At 49.1% G+C, this 19,331-nt stretch overlaps 3 protein-coding genes across 9 annotated transcripts in view; 2 read left to right on the forward strand and 1 right to left on the reverse strand.

Annotated features, from left to right (window-relative positions):
• Nucleotides 1-2,145, forward strand: part of Ap3d1 (adaptor related protein complex 3 subunit delta 1) — a 48,769-nt gene extending 46,624 nt beyond the window's left edge. For both annotated transcript variants that reach the window (XM_048341705.1, XM_048341706.1), the window contains exons 30-32: nucleotides 47-168; nucleotides 440-519; nucleotides 880-2,145. In XM_048341705.1, the coding sequence (XP_048197662.1) occupies nucleotides 47-168; nucleotides 440-519; nucleotides 880-975 (298 nt within the window). In that variant the 3' untranslated portion in view covers nucleotides 976-2,145. The remainder of the gene's footprint in view (nucleotides 1-46; nucleotides 169-439; nucleotides 520-879) is intronic.
• A 1,898-nt stretch (nucleotides 2,146-4,043) lies between these two features.
• On the reverse strand, nucleotides 4,044-7,048 carry Izumo4 (IZUMO family member 4). 4 transcript variants are annotated; one of them, XM_048341710.1, is made up of 10 exons: nucleotides 6,745-7,048; nucleotides 6,541-6,621; nucleotides 6,384-6,455; nucleotides 5,771-5,797; nucleotides 5,606-5,681; nucleotides 5,418-5,465; nucleotides 5,299-5,313; nucleotides 4,927-4,944; nucleotides 4,710-4,724; nucleotides 4,206-4,419 (listed from the first exon to the last, which is right to left on the reverse strand). In XM_048341710.1, the coding sequence occupies exons 1-10, from the start codon at nucleotides 7,031-7,033 to the stop codon at nucleotides 4,329-4,331; spliced, it is 732 nt and encodes a 243-aa protein (XP_048197667.1). In that variant the 5' UTR covers nucleotides 7,034-7,048; the 3' UTR covers nucleotides 4,206-4,328. The 4 variants fall into 4 exon arrangements, with proteins under 4 accessions (XP_048197664.1, XP_048197665.1, XP_048197667.1 ...); XM_048341709.1 differs by having other exon boundaries at nucleotides 4,710-4,772; XM_048341708.1 differs by lacking the exons at nucleotides 5,418-5,465; nucleotides 5,606-5,681 and having other exon boundaries at nucleotides 4,047-4,419; nucleotides 4,927-4,940.
• Nucleotides 7,049-7,530: 482 nt separating this feature from the next.
• The window catches only part of Mob3a (MOB kinase activator 3A), a 30,134-nt gene continuing 18,333 nt past the window's right edge, over nucleotides 7,531-19,331 (forward strand). The window contains exon 1 of one of the 3 annotated variants that reach the window (XM_048341711.1): nucleotides 7,531-7,659. The gene's annotated coding sequence lies outside the window, so the exon portion shown is untranslated. Of the gene's footprint in view, nucleotides 7,668-7,689; nucleotides 7,727-19,331 lie in introns of those variants that run through there. The other 2 variants (XM_048341712.1, XM_048341713.1) reach the window with 2 other exon arrangements.

A 19,331-nucleotide genomic window follows, 5' to 3' on the forward strand; every position in this document is an offset into this window, starting at 1 on the left:
GTGCCCAGGCCACCCACCTGTTATCTTGCCTGTGTCCTTCCCACAGTGATGCCTTTGCCAAGTTGCTGGAATCTGGGGACCTGTGCATGAACTCAATCAAAGTCGATGGCATTAGTATGTCCTTCCACAACCTTCTGGCAAAGATCTGCTTTCACCACCATTTTTCAGGTAAGGATGTGACACAAATGTTTCAGAGTGTAGCATTTACCCACGTGTTTTTCCTCATGGGGCCCCACCTGTACTGCAGGCCCCACACTGGCCCAGAACAGCTCATGTGTGTTCAATCCTGAACCCCAGGGAACTTGACAGGAGGCTGTGCCTCCTGTCCTTACCACCTACTGCTCTGCTTGGTTCCTTAGAACCATGGCTGAGGCACCTCCTGGGAGGGGCCTTGTACATGCAGGCAGGTAAGTGGACCTCATCTGGTGCTGTGTTACAGTTGTGGAGCGAGTGGACTCCTGCGCCTCCATGTACAGCCAGTCCATTCAGGGCCACCATGTCTGCCTCCTGGTAAAGAAGGTGAGTATAGGACATGGCCCCAGTACTGTGTCAGGGAGCTGTCTGGCTTTTCCGAGGCCAACAGACAATGAAGAGTGATATTTTCCCCACATACCTGTCTGGGGCCTCCTTCTTGAGAGGTTCCCTGCTTGAGGGTAGGGGCTTTGCTGGGTGTTGGAGGCTCATCCCTGTAATCCTCAGGAGGCTGAGATCTGAGGATATGTAGTTTGAAACCCACGTAGGCAGAAAAGCCCATGAGACTCCAGTTAACCACCAAAAAGCCAAAAGTAGAGATGTGGCTTAAGTAGTAGAGCACTAGCCTAGTCCTCTGATCCCTCCCACACAGAGAGGCAGTGTCTCCTCATAGCTTTCTCCTCTCAGGGTGAGAACTCCGTGTCGGTGGACGGGAAGTGCAGTGATGCGACACTGCTCAGCAGCCTGCTAGAGGAGATGAAGGCCACACTAGCCCAGTGCTGAGCACTGCCTGGAGCCCAGCCTGTGGAGGACACCCAGCCAATGGACACCAGATCTGACGTCTTGCCTCTCTTGTGGTGTACTGTCCTCACACCCAAGCATTAATTTCACTGTCCACTGTATGACTTCTGAGATCCTATGTTGCATTGATTTATTACCCTTTTTTGACTCTATGTCCCTTTGGCAAGAAGTCCTATCCCAGTCCCCAGACCACCAAGGGGTTCCTTGGCTCTGCTTGCCCCCCTATACTGGGGGCTGAGCTCCTTTAATGTGGCCACAGGCCTCTGACCAGGTGATGGGACTTCCTGGGTCAGTGCTGGTGGACACCCTGGTAAAGCCTGTTCAGTGGGAAGGGTGGAGCTGACATGGCCCTGCCTTCATGTGTCCTGTACCTAGGGAAGCCTTGAGGGCTGTTTTTGTCCCCAAATATCCTGACTGGCTCTGGGGAGATGAACAGCTGGCCATCACCAAGCTTCACTCTGCAAAATTCTCAAGGAGAAAATGGTCCTGTCTCCACTGCCTGCTGTCTCCCTGTGCTGGTGAGCTGACAGCCAGGCACTGAAACCACAGGTCAGGCCATGGGCAGAACCATTGATACCATGTGGCTGGCCTTTTTCTTGTTGAAACAGAATCTGGTCTCCTTGGGGGTGAGTGGTGGTGGCAGTGACATAGTTTCATGACCATCTGCTTGTCACCACACACCACAAGGCTTATCCCTGTACCCATGGCTGTCTGAGGGCCCTGGTGGAACCTGGGAGCTCCATGTCTGGGTGCCTCATAGTGGAGGACATGTGCCCTGGCTACCCTTTACTGCCTGCTCAGTTGATTGGGCTGCCCTCGGGCCAGGTCCCCTGGAAGGCCGCCTCCTGGGCAGAGCAGCTTTAGGCAGTATGGGGACTCTGGATGGCTCCTCTGCATAGCCAGGCAGCCTGGTCACATGCTGTACCTCCCTCAGGTGACGGTTCTCCATGACATTTTAACTGTCCTTTGATGAAACAGTCACCGTAGCATGTAGCGTAATCTATTATAGAATCCCGTGCCGTGATTCTAGAACTTTGAGATTGTATGATGTGTTACATAACAATTTATTTGCTATCGACATTCCCATATAAAGACATATCACGCTGCTGTAATGATTTTGTGTCAAGATGATCAATAAAATTGCGAAGCAGACATTTACGTGGTACCTATCCTCCTAGTATCTGTGGGCACCCTCAACCGTTTGTGTCAGCACCAAGACTAGTTTCCCCACTTGCCATACAGGCTCCTGGGGCTTAGGTAGTAAGTACATGGGTAGGTGAGCCCAACCCCACCTGTACACATTACCATCCTCCCTGCCCTGGAAGCCCATTGCTGTGTGGCAGTGAGGAGAGAGGAGTCGAGCTAAAAAGGACAGCAGGAGAGTGACTAGCCTTGCCTCTATGTTAACTAGCCACACTTCTGCTGGCCTTGTTGCTGTTGTGTAGACAAGGGACAATGGAAGTCATGCCCAGAGGAAAAGAAATGTCAAGTCAAACTTGATACCCAGATGCTGCCATGGCTGATCCTAGGGTTTTAGGGCTGCTCTACCTTATTGTGCACTAGTGCCCCTTCTCAGACATAAAGTTGTCCCAAAAGGTTACCCAGCAGCTTTTTTCCATTCTCAGTATCTAAAGCAGCCCTTGCTGCGATATGAGCATTGATAACAGTTCCATGGTGTAGTTGGTGACCAGCCACGTGGGGTAGGATCCACGCTCATCACTATTCTCAGCATCCCCATTGTTAGCCTCCCCCACCCCTTGTTTTTTTCTGTCTGTCATGGGGCTTGAACTCTGGGCCTTGGTGCTACAGCTCCATTTCAGTTTTCTGGTGGCTTAATTGGAGATAAGAATCTCACAGGGCTGGGAATATGGCCTAGTGGCAAGAGTGCTTGCATCGTATACATGAAGCCCTGGGTTTGATTCCTCAGCACCACATATAAAAAATGGCCATGGGCTGGGAATATGGCCTAGTGGCAAGAGTGCTTGCCTCCTACACATGAGGCTCTCCGTTGATTCCCCAGCACCACATATATGGAAAACGGCCAGAAGGGGCGCTGTGGCTCAGGTGGCAGAGTGCTAGCCTTGAGCGGGAAGCCAGGGATGGTGCTTAGGCCGAGTCCAAGGCCCAGGACTGGCAAAAAAAAAAAAAAAAAAAAAAAAAAAAAAATGGCCAGAAGGGCGCTGTGGCACAAGTGGTAGAGTGCTACCCTTGAGCAAAAAAAGGAAGCCAGGGACAGTGCTCTGAGTTCAAGGCCAAGGACTGGCAAAAAAAAAAAGAATCTCACAGACTTTCTTGCCCAGGATGACTTTGAACCACGGTCCCTCAGGTCTCAGCCTCCTGAGTAGCTATGATTACAAGCATGAGCCACTGGTGCCCAGCCTGTTAGCCCATTTTATGTGGCTCTCACATCCCAGTCTGTGTATCTACCCTGAAGGGAATTAAGAGGTTTTCTGTGTATTGCTCCTACACAAGGGTATCAATAAGCCCTTGCCTTTCTTTCCTGTGCCAGCAAGTACCCAGCCCAGGCAGCTAGCTCTGCTCATGCACTGCCAGGCATATCACATGGCAGGATCCACAGAGCATCCCACTTAATGACAAGAACAAAAATGCACTAAAACTAGCCTGGCTTTCACCCAACAGTCATTGTGTCATTGAAAGAACTCACTCCCCCCACCCCACCCCCCAAAAAACCCACACGTTCTCAGGTGTGTCATGGTCCTGGGGCTCTAAGTAGGAGGACTAGCTGGGCTTCATCTAGTCCTGTCTGTGGGTCGGAGGCCTGAGCCTACCTACTGTAGTCAGGTGAGGACCTTTAGGCCTCCCAGCTTCTCCTTCCAGACCAATAAAAACTGGTCTTCAGTCATACATGAGTGGCTCACGCCCATAATCCTAGCTACTCAGGAGGTTGAGATCTGGTGGGGATCACAGTTCAAAGCCAGCCCAGGCAGAAGTATCTGTGGGACAATTACTTACAATTAACTCAAAAAGCCAGAAGTGGGGCTGTAAGTCAAGTGGTAGAGTGCCTAGCCTTGAATGAAAAAGCTAAGGGACAGGGTCCAATGTCCTGAGTTCAAGCCTCAGTACTGGCACAAGGAGGGGAAAAAACTGGTCTTCAATAAGAAGTGTTAGGACGCTTTAATGGTCCCATCAAAATGTTCTGTGGCCCTGCCTGGGGCCAATGCTATCAATACATAAACCCATCTCCCTCCCACAACCCCAGCCCAGGCTGAGCTCCACAGGAGTTAAGAGGGGGAAATTCAATATGGCAGCCAGCTTGTTCCCAGTCCAGCCTGAGCTGAATCCTGGCCCCTGTTGTGGCCTGATGCAGGGCCTTGTCAGTGCTGGGTCAAACACTCGGAGACATTTTCCAAAGTCAGGTTGGCCAGATGCTGGGGCTCCAGACAAGTGAAGCTTGGGGATGTCAGGCTGTGCGGGACAAGGTGCCCTCAGTCCTTCCTTGCCTGCTGTTGCCTCCCTCCTTGATCTCTGCTGGGAGCCCTGTGCCTCCTCTCAGCCTGTTCTTGGGTCCCCAAAAGAGTAACAGGAGGGTCCACCCACTGTCCCTGATATATACACATGATGGGCTGCAGTAGGACATAGGAGTGCTTTGTGGAAAGTCCGCTGTTGGGTTTGGATTTCTGTTTTAGGACATTCCCACCTCCAAAGTCCACTGCTTCCCTCCAGCCTCCCTCCAGCCTCCCTTCAGGATCACTCACAAGGCTGGGGTGGTTCTGCACGTCCCAGGTGAAGCGATGAGGAGGAAGACCACGTGAGCAGGGCTGTACAGCAGAGGTCCAGCACATCCAGGCACACAGAGCCCTACCTATAGTGTCTACCCATCCATCACCCCCATGGACCCAGAAGACCCCAGAGTACTCAGCTCTCCTTCCCTTTTCCCTCCCTGTTCCTCCCCTGCAGAGGGCCCAGCCTTACCTCACACTGGTATTCTGGCTGAAAGATAGGACAGGGCTCCAGTTAAACCTCATTTTCTATTCTGGGGCTGCAGCTATGTCCATGGCCCTTAGGTAGCTCTTCTGGGGCTCTGCCACCAGACTCTGTGGGGACCCTTTAGCTAGGATGATCTGTCCCCATCTCCTCCAACTGAGCTCAAGAGACTATCAAGGGACTTGAGAACTGGGTAGTCCCAGCCCCCTTCTTTACATGCTCAGATAGGTGACATTCTGCCTCCTGGTGGCCCCTCTGTAGGTCCTGGAGGCCACCCTCTGCATACTCACCCCCAAAGGTACTCACCCACCCACACTGCTTCTGACAAAACTGATGTTGCATTTGAGGAGAGGGACTTACTTGTGCCAATTATTTCTGCAATGAAAATGAGTTTGGAGTTAGGGAGTCATATAATAACTTTGATCAGTGTTCCCCTCCTTGAGCCTAGGCCTGTTGACAACCAAAAACCCAAAACTCACAAGTAACTCAGAAGGCCCTTTACAGCTGATTCCCACTGTGCTGATGACCTGTGGGGGACACAGGACTTGGAGGTAGGGTACCCTCCCACCTAGACCCAGGCCCCACCCTACCCAGGAGGTGATGAACCTGGGACCCCACAGAGAGTAGGGTCCTCCACACAGGTGAGGGGCTAACAGCTGAGCCCTACTCGCAGTTGTAGCCAAAGCAGACGACATGTGAGTCTGTGCAGTTGGCGCAGGAGATAGTCTGGTACTGGAAGATGCCTATAATACAGGAGAGTTGGCCAAGAGCTCCTCTGAGCCTCCCAACTTAGACTCCCCGTTGCTGGACCCCTCAGCCTGGGCCCACTTACCACAATGACGCTGACAATCGATGCGGCCTGTTGGGGCAAAGGATAACTCAGTGCCTGTCCTTCAGCCACCTGGGGCAGAGTCATATATGGGTTTCATGTGTGGCCATAGCCCAGGAGAAAGAGGCCCTGAAATGGCCCCCAGAATTGAGAGAATAATTGCAATGATCTTAGCACCTTTGAGGGAATAATTGAAGAGGTTCAAAAGAGCCAGATGCTGGTGGCTCATGCCTGTAATCCTAGTTACTCAGGATTGCTGTTCACAGCCAGCAAGGGCAGAAAAGTCCGTGAGAGACTTATCTCCAATAAACTACTCCGAAAAAGCCACAAGTGGTACTGTGGCTCAAGTGGTAGAGCGCTAGCCTTGAGCACAAAGAGGCTCAGGAATAATGTCCAGACACTGAGTTCAAGCCATGGACTGGCAAAAACAAACCAAAAAATAAAGAGTTCTGGGGGGTGACATTTACCCTAATGACCTTGTGATGAAAAAGACCCCAGAACCCCTCTGCCCCAGGTGACTGAAAGCTCCAAGTCCTGGTTCCCAGGGATCCTCAGCTCTGGAGGGATTCGCGTCCCTGGACATCATCACCCCTCCCCTGAGCCTTCTTCTGCTTACTTTCGATGATGGCATTCTGGATGAGGTGCACTTGGTCCCGGAAAATGGTTCTCAGCTCATTGGGGAAATACCCTAATGTGAGAAGCAGAGCGGGAAGGTCAGGCTTCGGAGGTGGTCAACGTGGGTGGGTCTTGGCCTGGATTCCCCCACTCCTTACCAGGGAAGTACATTTTCCCCTGGTACAGCTGATCCAACCTCTGGTACACGGCTTCCGCTACTTGGTCTAGCTTCTCCCGGGCTGCGAAGGGGGTTGGAGGTGGGGGGTGGGGGCAGGTAAGCGGCCCTGCCTAGGGCGGGGTGGGGGGGGGGGGTCTCGAGGTATGTGAGTAGGGCCGACCCCGGGGATGGCTTCTGCGCTCACTGATCTCCGCTGGGATGGCCAAGTGTAGCTCCTTCATCGTGTCCTGACTCCACTCGGTGAGCAGCGCCCCAGACACGGGGATGTCACCCACCCACCAAGACTTGAGGTTCACGTGGTGGCGGTAGAAGGAGAACTTCTCCGAGAAGTTGCCGTTGCAGTGCAGGCAGCCTCGGGCCAGCGCGGCGGCCATTCCCAGGCACAACAGCAGGGCCATGGCCCGCCGCCGCCCGCCAACCAACGGCGCCGCCAGCGCCACGCCCTCCAGCCGCGCACCAACCAACGGCGTCATTAGTACCACGCCTCCTCTCCACAGACCCAACCAACGGCGCGCGCTCGGGCCCTAGGCCGCCGCTTCACAAGCCCACCCCCGGACTCAGGCCCCGCCTCCAGACCAGGCCCCGCCCCCGGCCTCCACCGGGAAGTGACAAGCCAGTTCCGCCTCCAGACCCTCGGTCACTTAGGGGTCAGTCATACAGAGGGCTCCGCCCTCGCCTTCCCTTACAGAGCCGGGCTCCAGTGCCCACCACCGGCTACATCTCCTCTTCCCGGGCCGTCCCCTGCTTGAGGCTCCGCCCCACGCTTACAACTACGGTATGAACTCCGCCCACAGGCCTCGGCCAATGGCGGCAGCGGCCAGCCCTAGTTGCTAGACAACGAGGAGCGCGACCTCCTAGCGCTTTGTCAGAATCCACGCTTCCATCCGGGGCACCCCGGACCTCTCAGACGAGCTGTTTCTCCATCCGGGCCAAGAGGTCCTTTTTGGGAAGTAGGTCCGGCCCGCGGGTGCGGCAGGGGCGGGGCTTCAGACTTGTCCTTCCGCGGGCGTGTCCCTCCGCTGGTCTACGGCCAAGGAGGGTGACGGGAAAGTGGCGAGGCGGGAACCCGGAGTGCTAGGCTGTCGGCGGCTGCTGTTAGGTGACCAGGTGAGTCCCCGGGAGGATGGAGGTACGGAGAGCCTAAGTCGAGAGCCCTAGTCTGTCAGGTAGGTGGCGAAAGCGGGCGGCCAGAAGGCTGGGTCGGGTGGAGTGGCGAGGGAAGCCGAGGAGGGCGCTGAGGCGAACTGTGGTACTAAACTGTCCTTTGGGGACCAGCCATCCCTCCCCCCACCCCTGCACCCCCGGTTGTCTGGCTCAGCCCCGCAGGATGTGCCAGAAATTTATCTCAGAAATTTCAGGCTCCCCCAAAACCCTAGAGAGGTAGGGCGGCGCGCAGAAGTGGTCCTTGTTGGTTGCTCTGGGTTACAGAATCACAGCGAGCAGGTGGTTGGGTGGGTGACGGGCTGTGGGATCTCGAGATGTCTGCCTTTCAGAAGTCCTTCCTCGCCGGGTGCTGGTGGCTCGACGCTTGTACGCCTAGCCTAGCTACTCAAGGAGGCAGAGATCTGAGGATCGAGGTTCGAAGCCAGCCCCCGCAGATTCCACGGGCGCTGTGTCCAGTTAACCACCAAAAAGCCGGAAGTGGAGCTGTGACTCAAGTGATAGCGCACTAGCCTTGAGTAAAATGCTAAGGGACAGCGGTCCCGGTCCTTGAGTTCCCCAAAACACACACACACACACACACACACACACACACACACACACACACACACACACACACACACACACACACACACACACACCACCTTCCTTGTGCTGAACTGCAAGGCTTGAATTTGTTTTATTTATTATTTTGGCCAGTCCTGGGGCTTGAATTCAAGGCCTGGGCACCATCCCTGAGCTTCTGGTTTTTGCTCAAGGCTATCACCCTACCACTTGAGCCATAGTGCCACTTCTGGCTTTTTCTATTTATGTGGTACTGAGGAATTGAACCCAGGGCCTCATGCATGGTAGGCAAGCACTCTACCACTAAGCCACATTCCCAGCCCCTTGAATTTGTTTTAAAGAATCACATTTCTTTGTTGTGCTGGGGATGGAATCAAGGGCCTTTTGCCTACTGGGCAAGCACTTTTACAAACACAAGCCCAAAGGATTACATTTCTTGTAAAAAGTCCTTGAAGTCTGTGCACTGGTCATGCCTGTCCTACTCAGGATCTAAGGATCATGGTTCAAAGCCAGCCTGGACAGGAAAGTCCCTGAGACTTTTACTCCTAATAAACTACCAAAAAGCGGGAAATGGAGATGTGGCTCAAGTAGTACTAGCCTTAAGCAACAGAAGCTCCAGCCAAGTTTAAGCCCAAGGACTAGCAGAAAAAAAATTAAATGTCTTGAAATAGGAGGTCTGGGGGAAATTGGAAAATAGAGTCACAAAGCAGAAAATAGACTCAGAGAGAGCGTTAATTTGAGGGATAAATTTTCTGTTCTTTATCCATGCTATCTTTCCTTCTCTTCTTTTTCCACATGTTTTCTGTGCTTGAACTGAAGCTTGAATCCCATGCTTTGATTCTTGCTTAACTTTTTTCCCCTTCAAGGCAGGTGTTCTTAACATTTGAGCCATACCTTCACTTCCTGCTTTTTACTGGTTAAGTGGAGATAAGCATCTGGTTTGTCCCGGCAGGATGGCTTAGAACCTGGATCCTCAGACCTCAGCCTCATGACTAGCTAAGATTTTTTCCCACATTTTTATATTGATATAACTGTCATAAAAATAAACTAACCCAGATTCAAAGCTCAAGATTGGTTGTGAGGCATAGTTCATATGTATTTTTGCCTATTTCCCAGCCCACATTTCTACTTGTAGAGGCTCTTAGCCAAATTTTCAGGCCTCCCTTCCCGTTTGAGCTCTGTCTTTTTTTTTTCTTTATTGTCAAATGAAGTACAGAGGGGTTACAGTTTCATATTTCAGCTCTGTCTTTAAAGACAGTCCTATGGATGGGCACCATGGCTCATGCCTATAATCCTAGCTACTCAGGGGTCAGATCTGAGGATCACAGTTCAAAGCCAGCCTGGGCAGGAAAGTCCATAGGACTATTATGTCCAATTAACTACATAAAAGCTGGAAGTGGAGCCATGACTCAAGCAGTAGAACACCAGAATTGAGAGGAAAAAGCTAAGGCACAGAGGCTCAGGCCCCGAGTTCAAGTCCCACTACTGGCACATGTACATGCACACACACACACACATACACACACACACAGAGAGACACATACAATTGTGTTGCCTTGTTGTGCTCTAGGTGTGTCTGTGTGTCTGTGTGTGTGTGTGTGTGACTTTGAAGGCCAGCTCATAGGTGATGCCTGAAGCTTAGTTGTTGGATCATTTGGTTATTTTAGAAGTACCAGACGTGGTAATTCTAAGGAGAATGAAACCTGGAAGATCCCGTTTTGAAGGTTTGAGGCCTCAGTCTGTGAAATGCCTTCAATTAACCAGCAAAATGCCAGACTGGCTCAAGTGGTAGAGTGCTTGCCTATATGGCAAGCAACCCAAGTAAGAACATATGGCCCTCAGTTCACTAGCACATGCGCTTATGCACACACATATAGATTTGGAAAGGTGACAGGTAGATACAGCAGGAAACAGGTTCTTTTTTTTTTGCCAGTTCAGGGGCTTGAACCCAGGCCCTGGGTGCTGTCCCTGAGCTGCTTTTGCTTGAGGTTAGCACTCTACCACCTGAGTCACAGCTCCACTTCCTGCTTTTTGGTGATATTAATGGGAGATAAGAGTCTCACATACTTTCTTGCCTGGGCTGACTTTGAAACTTTATCCTCAGAACTAGGATTATAGGCATGAGCCACGAACACCTGGCATGTTTTTTTTGTTTTGTTTTGTTTTGGGTTTTTTTGTTATTTCTTTTTGCTCAAGTATAGCACTCTACCACTTGAGCCACAGCACCACTTCTGGCTTTTTCTATATGTGATGCTGAGGAATTGAACCCAGGACTTCATGCATGCTATGCAAGCACTCTACCACTAGGTCATATTCCTAGCCCCACGTTTATTTATTTATTTATTTATTTAGCCAGTCCTGGGCTTGGACTCAGGGCCTGAGCACTGTCCCTGGCTTCTTTTTGCTCAAGGCTAGCACTCTGCCACTTGAGCCACAGTGCCACTTCTGGCCATTTTCTATATATGTGGTGCTGGGGAATCGAACCCAGGGCTTCATGTATACAAGGTGAGCACTCTTGCCACTAGGCCATATTCCCAGCCCACGTTTATTATTTTTTAAAGAGAGAAGGTCTTACCATTGGTGCCCAGGCTGGTCCAGAACTCCTGGTCACAAGTGATACTCCTCCCTCAGTCTCTACAGTGGATGTAATGACAGGTGTACACCGCATCCCTTAGCATAATAAAGCTTATCTCTAGAGTTGCTTTATTTAGCTTAACATCATATTTGAATTTACAGTACAGAGTTACCACCTACCCTGGGCAGGTACCCACAGGTGCATGCCCTGCCTCCCCCAGCATCCCATGCCTTTGTCAGTTGCGGTTGAGGAGCCTCCACTGTCCTGCCACCCAAGTCCATAGGTGACATTAGGGCTCACTGTGGGTGTTGGGCATTGTGCAGGTTTGGACAGTAGACAATCGCACACATCCACCATTGTACTGTCAGTCCGAGGGTGCTCCCCCCCTTAATCCTCCTGGCACCCACTGGCCTTTTGTCATCCCTATGCTCTGGCCTTTTCTAGAATGCCATGTAGTTGGAGCCACAGGGTACTACTTGTTCACACTGGCCTCTTTCTTGAGTGACAGGTATCAGAACTCCAGCATTTCCCACAACTCAGAATCTTTCCACCTGGCATTGCTATGGAAAGAGACCAAGTTTTTTGTTTGTTTGTTTATTGTTTATTTTTGAGCCAGTGGTGGGGCTTGACCTCAGCCTTTGGACATTGTCCCTAAAATCTCTCTATTCAAGGCTGGTGTTCTACCTTTTGATCCACAGCTTCACTTCTGGATTTTTGGTGGTTAATTGGAGATAAGAGTCTTACAGATTTTTCTGCCCATATTGGCTTCAATCCATGATCCTCAATTCTCAGCCTCCTGAGTAGCTAGGATTATAGGTGTGAATCACTGTTGGAAGGGGTCATTCTAATATCTTCCTGCCATTGTGGCCTCTCAGAGTAACCAAATAACTGGTTCATGATAAATTCTAATCTTCACTCTCTCCTTCACAGACACCATCCAAAGTTCATTTTTGGTTTAGGTTTTAATGTGTTGTTTTTATTTTGAGAAAGAGTCTTGCTAAGTAGCCCAGAAGATCCCCATGCTTCTAATTCCCAGGTTCTGAGATTACAGATATCACCACCATACCTTATTGCAAGTTGTGGTGGGTTTTGGTTTGGTTTGGTTGGTTTAGTTTTGTTTTATTATGTGGTGCTGAGGATGTAACACAGGGGACTGTGATGTTTTCATCTCTAGGAGATTTTTCAGAGTGCCATTTCAGTTCCTAGACTACATCTTTCATATGTTCATCAAGTGTGTTGTATAAAATCCACATAGGCAGGCCCCAGGTTCTCTGAAAAGTTTGACATTTGCCCTGTTTTGGGGGCCAGTGGTCTAGAAAGTACCTTAGTATATAGAAGCTTCAGACTTCCTTCACCAACCACAATGAGCTGTACTGTGGGAAGTTTTAGGATATTCCCCACTGGTGGGCGTGGCTCCTGTCTTCCTGGAATTCTGACTTAAGATGCTTTACCAAGAAAAGGGAAATCCCACTTCAGAAATTAGCTTCAGGGCTGGGAATGTGGCTTATGGTAGGAGTGCTTGCCTAGTATGCATGAAGCCCTGGGTTCGAGTCCTCAGTACCATGTAAACAGAAAAAGCTGGAAATAGCACTGTGGCTCAAGTGGTAGATTGAGCAAAAGAAGCTCAGGGACATTGTCCACACCCTGAGTTCAAGCCCTAGAACTGGCAAAAAAAAAAAAAAAAAAAAAAGAATCAGCTCCAGTCCCTAAGAGTATACACTTCCTCCTCTCATGTTGTTGTTGCTGAATTTTACATGCCAGTCCTGGGGCTTGAACTCAGGGTTTGGGCATACATACATGCCAGTCCTGGGGCTTGAACTCAGGGTTTGGGCACTATTCCTGAGTTTTGTTTTGGTTTTTTTTTTACTCAAGGCTAGCACTCTACCATTCGAGCAGTAGTTCTACTGGCTTTTTGGTTGTTCTTTGGAGATAAGTCTGAAGGACTTTCCTCCCCAGACTTGCTTTGATGTCAGCCACCTGAGTAGCTAGGATTACAAGTGGGAACCACCGGATCCCAGCTACATTTTTTAAATTAACATCAATTATGATATATGTTCTTTTTTTTTTGTCTTTTCTTTTTGGTACTGGGCATCGAACCCAGGACATTGCACTTGCTAGGCAAGCGCTTTGCCACTGAGCTACATTCCAGCCCCTAAAAAATTAACCTCAATTAGTTGCACAAAGGGCTTTCCCTGTAGCAAGTCCAATGCTTCTTGACCATAATTACCCCTCAACTATTCTTCCTTCCCCCTTACCCTTCCCAAACTGTCTCATCAAATTTCCTTGCTCAATTTTCACATATGTATCTAGGGTGTTTTTATTTCTTTTAAAATGAGGTGCTAGGGATGGACCCAGGGCCTCCCATATAGTAGGCAAGTCCTCACCACTGAGACATACCCCACTCCCCTTTCTTCTCATTCTCAGACTGCTTTTTCTTCTTTTTTCTTTCTTTCTTTTTGTTGTTTTTGATTTGAATCAGGCACTTAGCTCTATTTGCTTGGCTGACACTCTACCACTTGAGTGTCTTTCTCATTATCTCAAAATGACCGTTTATTTTATGTAGTCAGACCAGAATAACAAAATATAGTTTATCTTAAAGTCTCCTATAGGCTGGCTCTGGTTGCTAATGCCTGTAATCCTAGTTACATAGGAGGCTGAGAGTTTTAAGGATCACTGTTGAAGCCAATTCCCAAAAAGCCTCAAGTGGAGCTGTGGCTGAAGTGGTAGAATGCTAGCCTTAAGCAAAAATGGTCAGGGACAGCTCCCAGACCCTGAGTTCAAGCCCCAGGACCGGCACAAAAAACAAACTAAAGGTTCTCACAGGATGGATGAACCCTTACCATTATATGAGACTATCACTTCTCACCTTGCTTCCAGGGAAAACTACGCTTGTTCTTGTTTTCTTTTCTTTTTTTTCCCCCAGGCTAGGGATTTGCAATTTAGGGCTTCATAGCAAGTACTCTACCATTTGAACCATGCCCTAGTCCTTTTGCTTTTATTTTGCTATTCAGATAGGATCTTATTCCTTTACCTGGGCCAGCCTGGGACCTCGAGCCTTCTACTTTAGCCTGAGTTTAAATCAAGGCTTGGTGCTTGCTAGGAAAGCACTTTATCATTTGAATCATACCCCCAGCCCTTCATTTTGTTCTTTTATATACGTGGGGGGTGGGGGCTGCGTGTGTGTGTGTGTGTGTGTGTGTGTGTGTGTGTGTGTTGTCATGAGACTTGAACTCAGGGTGTAGGCAGTGTCCCTAAGCTTTTTCACTCAAGGTTACTGCTCTACAACTTTGAGTCATAGCACTACTATCAGTTTTCTCGGTTTAATTGGAGAATCTCAGGGGCTTTCCTGCCCAGGCTGGCTTTGAACCTCAATCCTTAGATCTCAGCCTCCTGAGTAGTTAGGATTTACAGGAGTGAGCCACCAGTGCCAGGCTTAATTCTGGTCTTTAACCTGTTTTGCAGTTTATTTTTATGATGCTAAGTATGCATCCCATACTACAACCCAGTGCTTACGGTTTCTGAGTCCTGTTGCTTTCTAGCCTTTGGGCTCAAGGCACCTTTGTGGGATGCCACTGCTCCATCATAAGCCCAGGCTCCATACACTAAGGATTTATTTCCCTTGGATTGCTCCCACCTGCCCCCACAGTTGTGGTTGTTTTCCTATAAGGTTATCTTTTAGTTTTGTTTCTACTGGTAAGTGGGACTGGAACTCAGGACCTGGCTGCTGTGCCTCTTTTGCTCAAGACTGATTTTTCTGCCACTGGAGCCATAGCTTCACTTACAGCTTTTTGTAGTTAAACAGACATAAACATCTCATAGACTTTCCTGTCTGGGCTGGCTTCACACCTCAGTTCTCAGCCTCCTGAGCAGCAAGACAAAATTAAAAAAACAAAGATTAAGATGATCACTTAAGGGCTGGGAATATGGCCTAGTGGCAAGAGTGCTTGCCTCCCATACATGAAGCCCTGGGTTCCATTCCCCAGCACCACATATATAGAAAATGGCCAGAAGTGGCACTGTTGCTCAAGTGGCAGAGTGCTAGTTTTGAGCAGAAAGAAGCCAGGGACAGTGCTCAGGCCCTGAGTCCAAGGCCCAGAACTGGCAAAACAACAACAATAAAAGGAAGAAAAGAAAGAAAGCTAGATCACTTAAAATCATCACATTTGGGCTGAGAATGTGGCTTAGTGGTAGAGCGCTTGCCTAGTTTGCATGAAGCCCTGGGTTTGATTCCTCATTACCACATAAACAGAATGCTTGCCTTGACCACAGAGTAGCTCAGCTCAGGGACAGACCCTGAGTTCAAGCCCCAGGACTGGCAGAAAAAAATCATCACATTAAGATCATCTCAATCTTTGTTTTTTTGTTTTTTTGTTTTTTCTTTCTTTTATTATTTATTTTGTGTTAGTCCTTGAGACTTAAACTCAGCATCTGGGAACTGTCCCTGAGCTTTTATACTCAGGGCTAATGTTCTGTCTTTGAACCACAGCTCTACCTCTGTCTCTTTTTGTAGTCAAATGAAGAGAAGAGTTTCATGGACTGTCCTGACTGGGTTGACTTTGAACAGTGATCTTAGATCTCAGCCTCCTGAGTAACTAGGATCACAGACACCAGCCCCTGGCTGTCATTTTTAAATTATTTTTATTGTTATTAAAAGATGATTACAGAGGGGTTACAGTTACATAATCAGATAGAGTACATTTCTAATGTTTTTTTGGTCGGTTGTGGGGCTTGAACTCTGGGCCTGGTCCTTGAACTCTTCAGCTCAAGGCTAGCACTCTACACTCTACCACTTGAGCCAAAGCATACTTCCAAGAGTGCATTTCTTTGTGAACAGTGTCACCCTTCCATCACTGTCTCCCTTCCCCCACCGACAAGTTATCATTCTCAACAGTGTCTAGTGAGTACCACTGCTTCATTTGTTCACCTTTTGTCTCTCTATTCCTGTGCCCCTCCTTGTCCTTCTAACACAGATAAATAAGACAAAAAGAAAAGAAAATGTAAACAACAGAGTAAACACCTCTTGTTTCCATTTCCTGGAGTTCATTTCAATAATTTTTTTTTTTTGCCAGTCCTGGGGCTTGAACTCAGGGCCTGGGCACTGACCCTGAGCTGCTTTTGCTCAAGGCTAGCACTCTACCACTTGAGCCACAGCACCACTTCTGGCTTTTTCTGTTTATGTAGTACTGAGGAATCGAACCCAGAGTTTCATGCATGCTGGGCAAGCACTCTACCACTAAACCACATTCCCACCCCAATAAATATTATTTTATATGATCAGAGGAACATAGAATTTTGTTTTAGTTTTAAAGAGGGTCTTGCTGTATAGCCTAGGATGGCCCAGAACTGACAATCATTTTCCTGCCTCCACCTTCTTCGGGCTGGGGTTATAGGCTGATCATCATGTCCAGCTAATCTTAACTTGAGGGCAGAGCTCACTGTATGTTATATAGCATGGGTCTTTCTTGTCCCATTTCATGTCCTATTGAGAAAAGAGCTGCCATTTCTCATGACATTCTGCACACTAGGACTGGATTGTTCTCCAGGACAGCATCCTGAGCAATGTCCTTGGCCTTTACCAACTCCATGCCAGGTGCTCCTCTGTTCTGATAGTCACATATATCCCACACACATGGTCCATGGTCCCAGGTGGAGGTGGGACAAATGGCCAGTGCTCCTATGTTGGGGAGGAAAGGTACAGGCAGCACTCTGAGCTACCTGGTAGGGCTGGAAGAAGGGAATGGGTGTGAACAGGTCAAAACAAGACTCTCCCATCCTTCTGTGGCAATGAAAGGCTTCGTTTGCCTTCTACCCAGCCCCCAAGACAATATGAGTCAGGCTGCTGGCTCTGTCTGGCTAGGTTTCTGGATTTAGAAATGCCCAGGTAACTGGAGGCACCCAGGGATGCATCCTCTAGAGACCTAAGCTAGGCTGAGCCCAGATGGGTCATGCATCAGAAGCCTACAGAAGCTTTCTGGGAAGTCCCTTGTACAGCAGAAGAGGAGCTGGCAAGCTGCTGATCTGATACAGAGGCACTAGGCCTTGTCTGGAGACATGTGTGGCTGTCACAAATGGGGAGCCCCAGCATGGAGTGGATGGAAGCCAGGAATGCTACTAAGCACTGTGTAGGGCCCAGGACACCCCGATGAGAATCAGCAGACCCATGTCCATGGTGCCCAGGGGAGCCACGATCTAGTGGAAAATGCACTGGTTTGGAATCTAAAGATTTCAGCTCAGGTTCCACCTCAGACCCTTACCTGTTTTCCCTCAGGAAGGCAGTGACTTCAGCTTCCTAATCTGCAGAATGTGCTAGTTCCCTACCTACCAGAAGTGCTGAGTGTCATGGAGGTCTTACCAACATATATTAGTGGCAGCTTTCAAAAATGAGAGTTAAGCATTGTCACCTTTGGGACTGGGAAGGTGGCTTAGTGGTAGAGTGCTTGCCTTGTATGCATGAAGCCCTGGGTTTGATTCCTCAGCACCACATATACAGAAAAAGCCAAAAGTGGTGCTGTGGCACACGTGGTAGAGCACTAGCCTTGAGCAAAAGAAGCTCAGGCACAGTGCCTGAGTTCAAGCCCCAGGACTAGGAAAAAAAAAAGAAAGAAAGAATTGTCAACTTTGAGCTAGATGTTGGTGGCTCATACCTGCAATCCTAGCTCAGGAGGCCGAGATCTGAGGATCACAGTTCAAAGCCAGCTTGGGCCAACAAGTCTGTGAGACTCATCTCCAATTAGTCACTAAAAAGCCAGAAGTGGAGCTGTGGCTCAAGTGGTAGAGTTCTAGCCTTGATTCAAAAGCTCAGGGGCTGTGCCCAGGTTCTGAATTGATTCAAGCCTCAGTACTGGCAAAAAATAAAATAAAATAAAATTTAAGAAGGACACAGGAGGATTCTATTGCTGATGTTATCTTTAAAGTTCTAGGTGAATTTCCTGTGGCGTACCCAACGTGGTTACTGCATATGATTTTGGTACACTGGATATCATATATATGCCTACCTGATCTAGGGAAGGGGGAAAAATGAGGGTGTAAGATATCACAAGAAATGTATTCACTGCCTTATTATGTAACTGTACCTCCTTTGCACAACACCTTGTCAATAAAATTTAATTTAAAAAAAACACAACAACAAAAAATAAAGGGCTGGGGATATGGCCTAGTGGCAAGAGAGTTTGCCTCGTATACATGAGGCCCTGGGTTCGATTCCCCAGCACCACATATACAGAAAACGGCCAGAAGTGGTGCTGTGGCTCAAGTGGCAAAGTGCTAGCCTTGAGCAAAAGGAAGCCAGGGACAGTGCTCAGGCCCTGAGTCCAAGGCCCAGGACTGGCCAAAAAAACAAAAACAAAAAATAAAAATAAAATAAAATTTAACACCTTTGGATTAGAGGCATGGCTCAAATTGGTTGAGCTCTAGCTCTGAGCAGGCAAACTGAGGAAGAGCACAAGACACTGAGTTCCAGCCCTGATATAATACAAAAAAAAGGAAGAAAGGAAGGAAAGAGGGGGGTAGAGAGAGGGGGGGAAGGGAGGAAAGGAAAGAAAAAGAAAGAGGGGGGGAAGAAAGAGAGAGAGAAAGAAAAAAGGAAGGAAGGGAGGGAGGGAAAAGAGAAAAGAATGGTCTGTGAACATAACATCTCTGCCTGTTCTCTGGAGTGAGATGTTAGGTTCCCTGACGAAGACTGACTTGCAGGGCTGAGAATGTGGCTCAGCAGTAGGATGCTTGCCTAGCATGCACAAAGCCCTGGGTTTGAGTCCTCAGCACTACATAAACAGAAAAGGCTAGAAGTGGCACTGTGGCTCAAGCGGTAGAGTGCTAGCCTAGAGCAAAAAGAAACCAGGGACAATGCTTAGTCCCTGAGTCCAAGCCCCAGGACTGGGGGGGCGGGGGGGGGGAGATTGACTCACAGTGGCTGAGAAGAAATAAAGGTGTTATCTGCACCCAGCCTGCCAGACATCTTTTTTTTTTTTTTTTTTTTTGGCCAGTCCTGGGCCTTGGACTCAGGGCCTGAGCACTGTCCCTGGCTTCTTCCTGCTCAAGGCTAGCACTCTGCCACTTGAGCCACAGCGCCGCTTCTGGCCGTTTTCTGTATATGTGGTGCTGGGGAATCGAACCTAGGGCCTCGTGTATCCGAGGCAGGCACTCTTGCCACTAGGCTATATCCCCAGCCCCTGCCAGACATCTTAACACTAGCAGTCTTGTCCCTGCTATGATATGAGGAAGAGAAGGAAGAAATAATGTCACAAAGAATAAGGCATTGTGTCTGCACTTGTGTGTGTGTGTGTGTGTGTGTGTCTGTCTGTCTGTCTGTGCTTTCTAAGATCCCTTTCTGAGATCCTCAGATCTCAGCCTCCTGAATAACCAGGATTATAGACATGAGCCACCAGGCTCAGCTGCTCTTTTGTTTCTGTTTGCAATGCTGGGGTTGAACTCAGGGCCTCAAGCATGCCAGACTAGTGCTTACCACCAAGCCA

Source organism: Perognathus longimembris, chromosome 3 (genome assembly GCF_023159225.1).
Source record: "Perognathus longimembris pacificus isolate PPM17 chromosome 3, ASM2315922v1, whole genome shotgun sequence".
Taxonomy (NCBI): Eukaryota; Metazoa; Chordata; class Mammalia; order Rodentia; family Heteromyidae; genus Perognathus; species Perognathus longimembris.

Excerpts from the sequence above, each read along its gene's own strand:
- Izumo4 (XM_048341707.1), bottom strand. The coding sequence starts at position 7,033 with ATGACGCCGTTGGTTGGTGCGCGGCTGGAGGGCGTGGCGCTGGCGGCG. Across the intron at positions 6,622-6,744 it reads GGCCATCCCAGCGGAGATCA|CCCGGGAGAAGCTAGACCAA; the intron begins GTGAGCGCAGAA and ends CCCCCTTCGCAG. Across the intron at positions 4,420-4,709 it reads TGCAGAACCACCCCAGCCTT|CCTGACATCCCCAAGCTTCA; the intron begins GTGAGTGATCCT and ends TGTCCCGCACAG.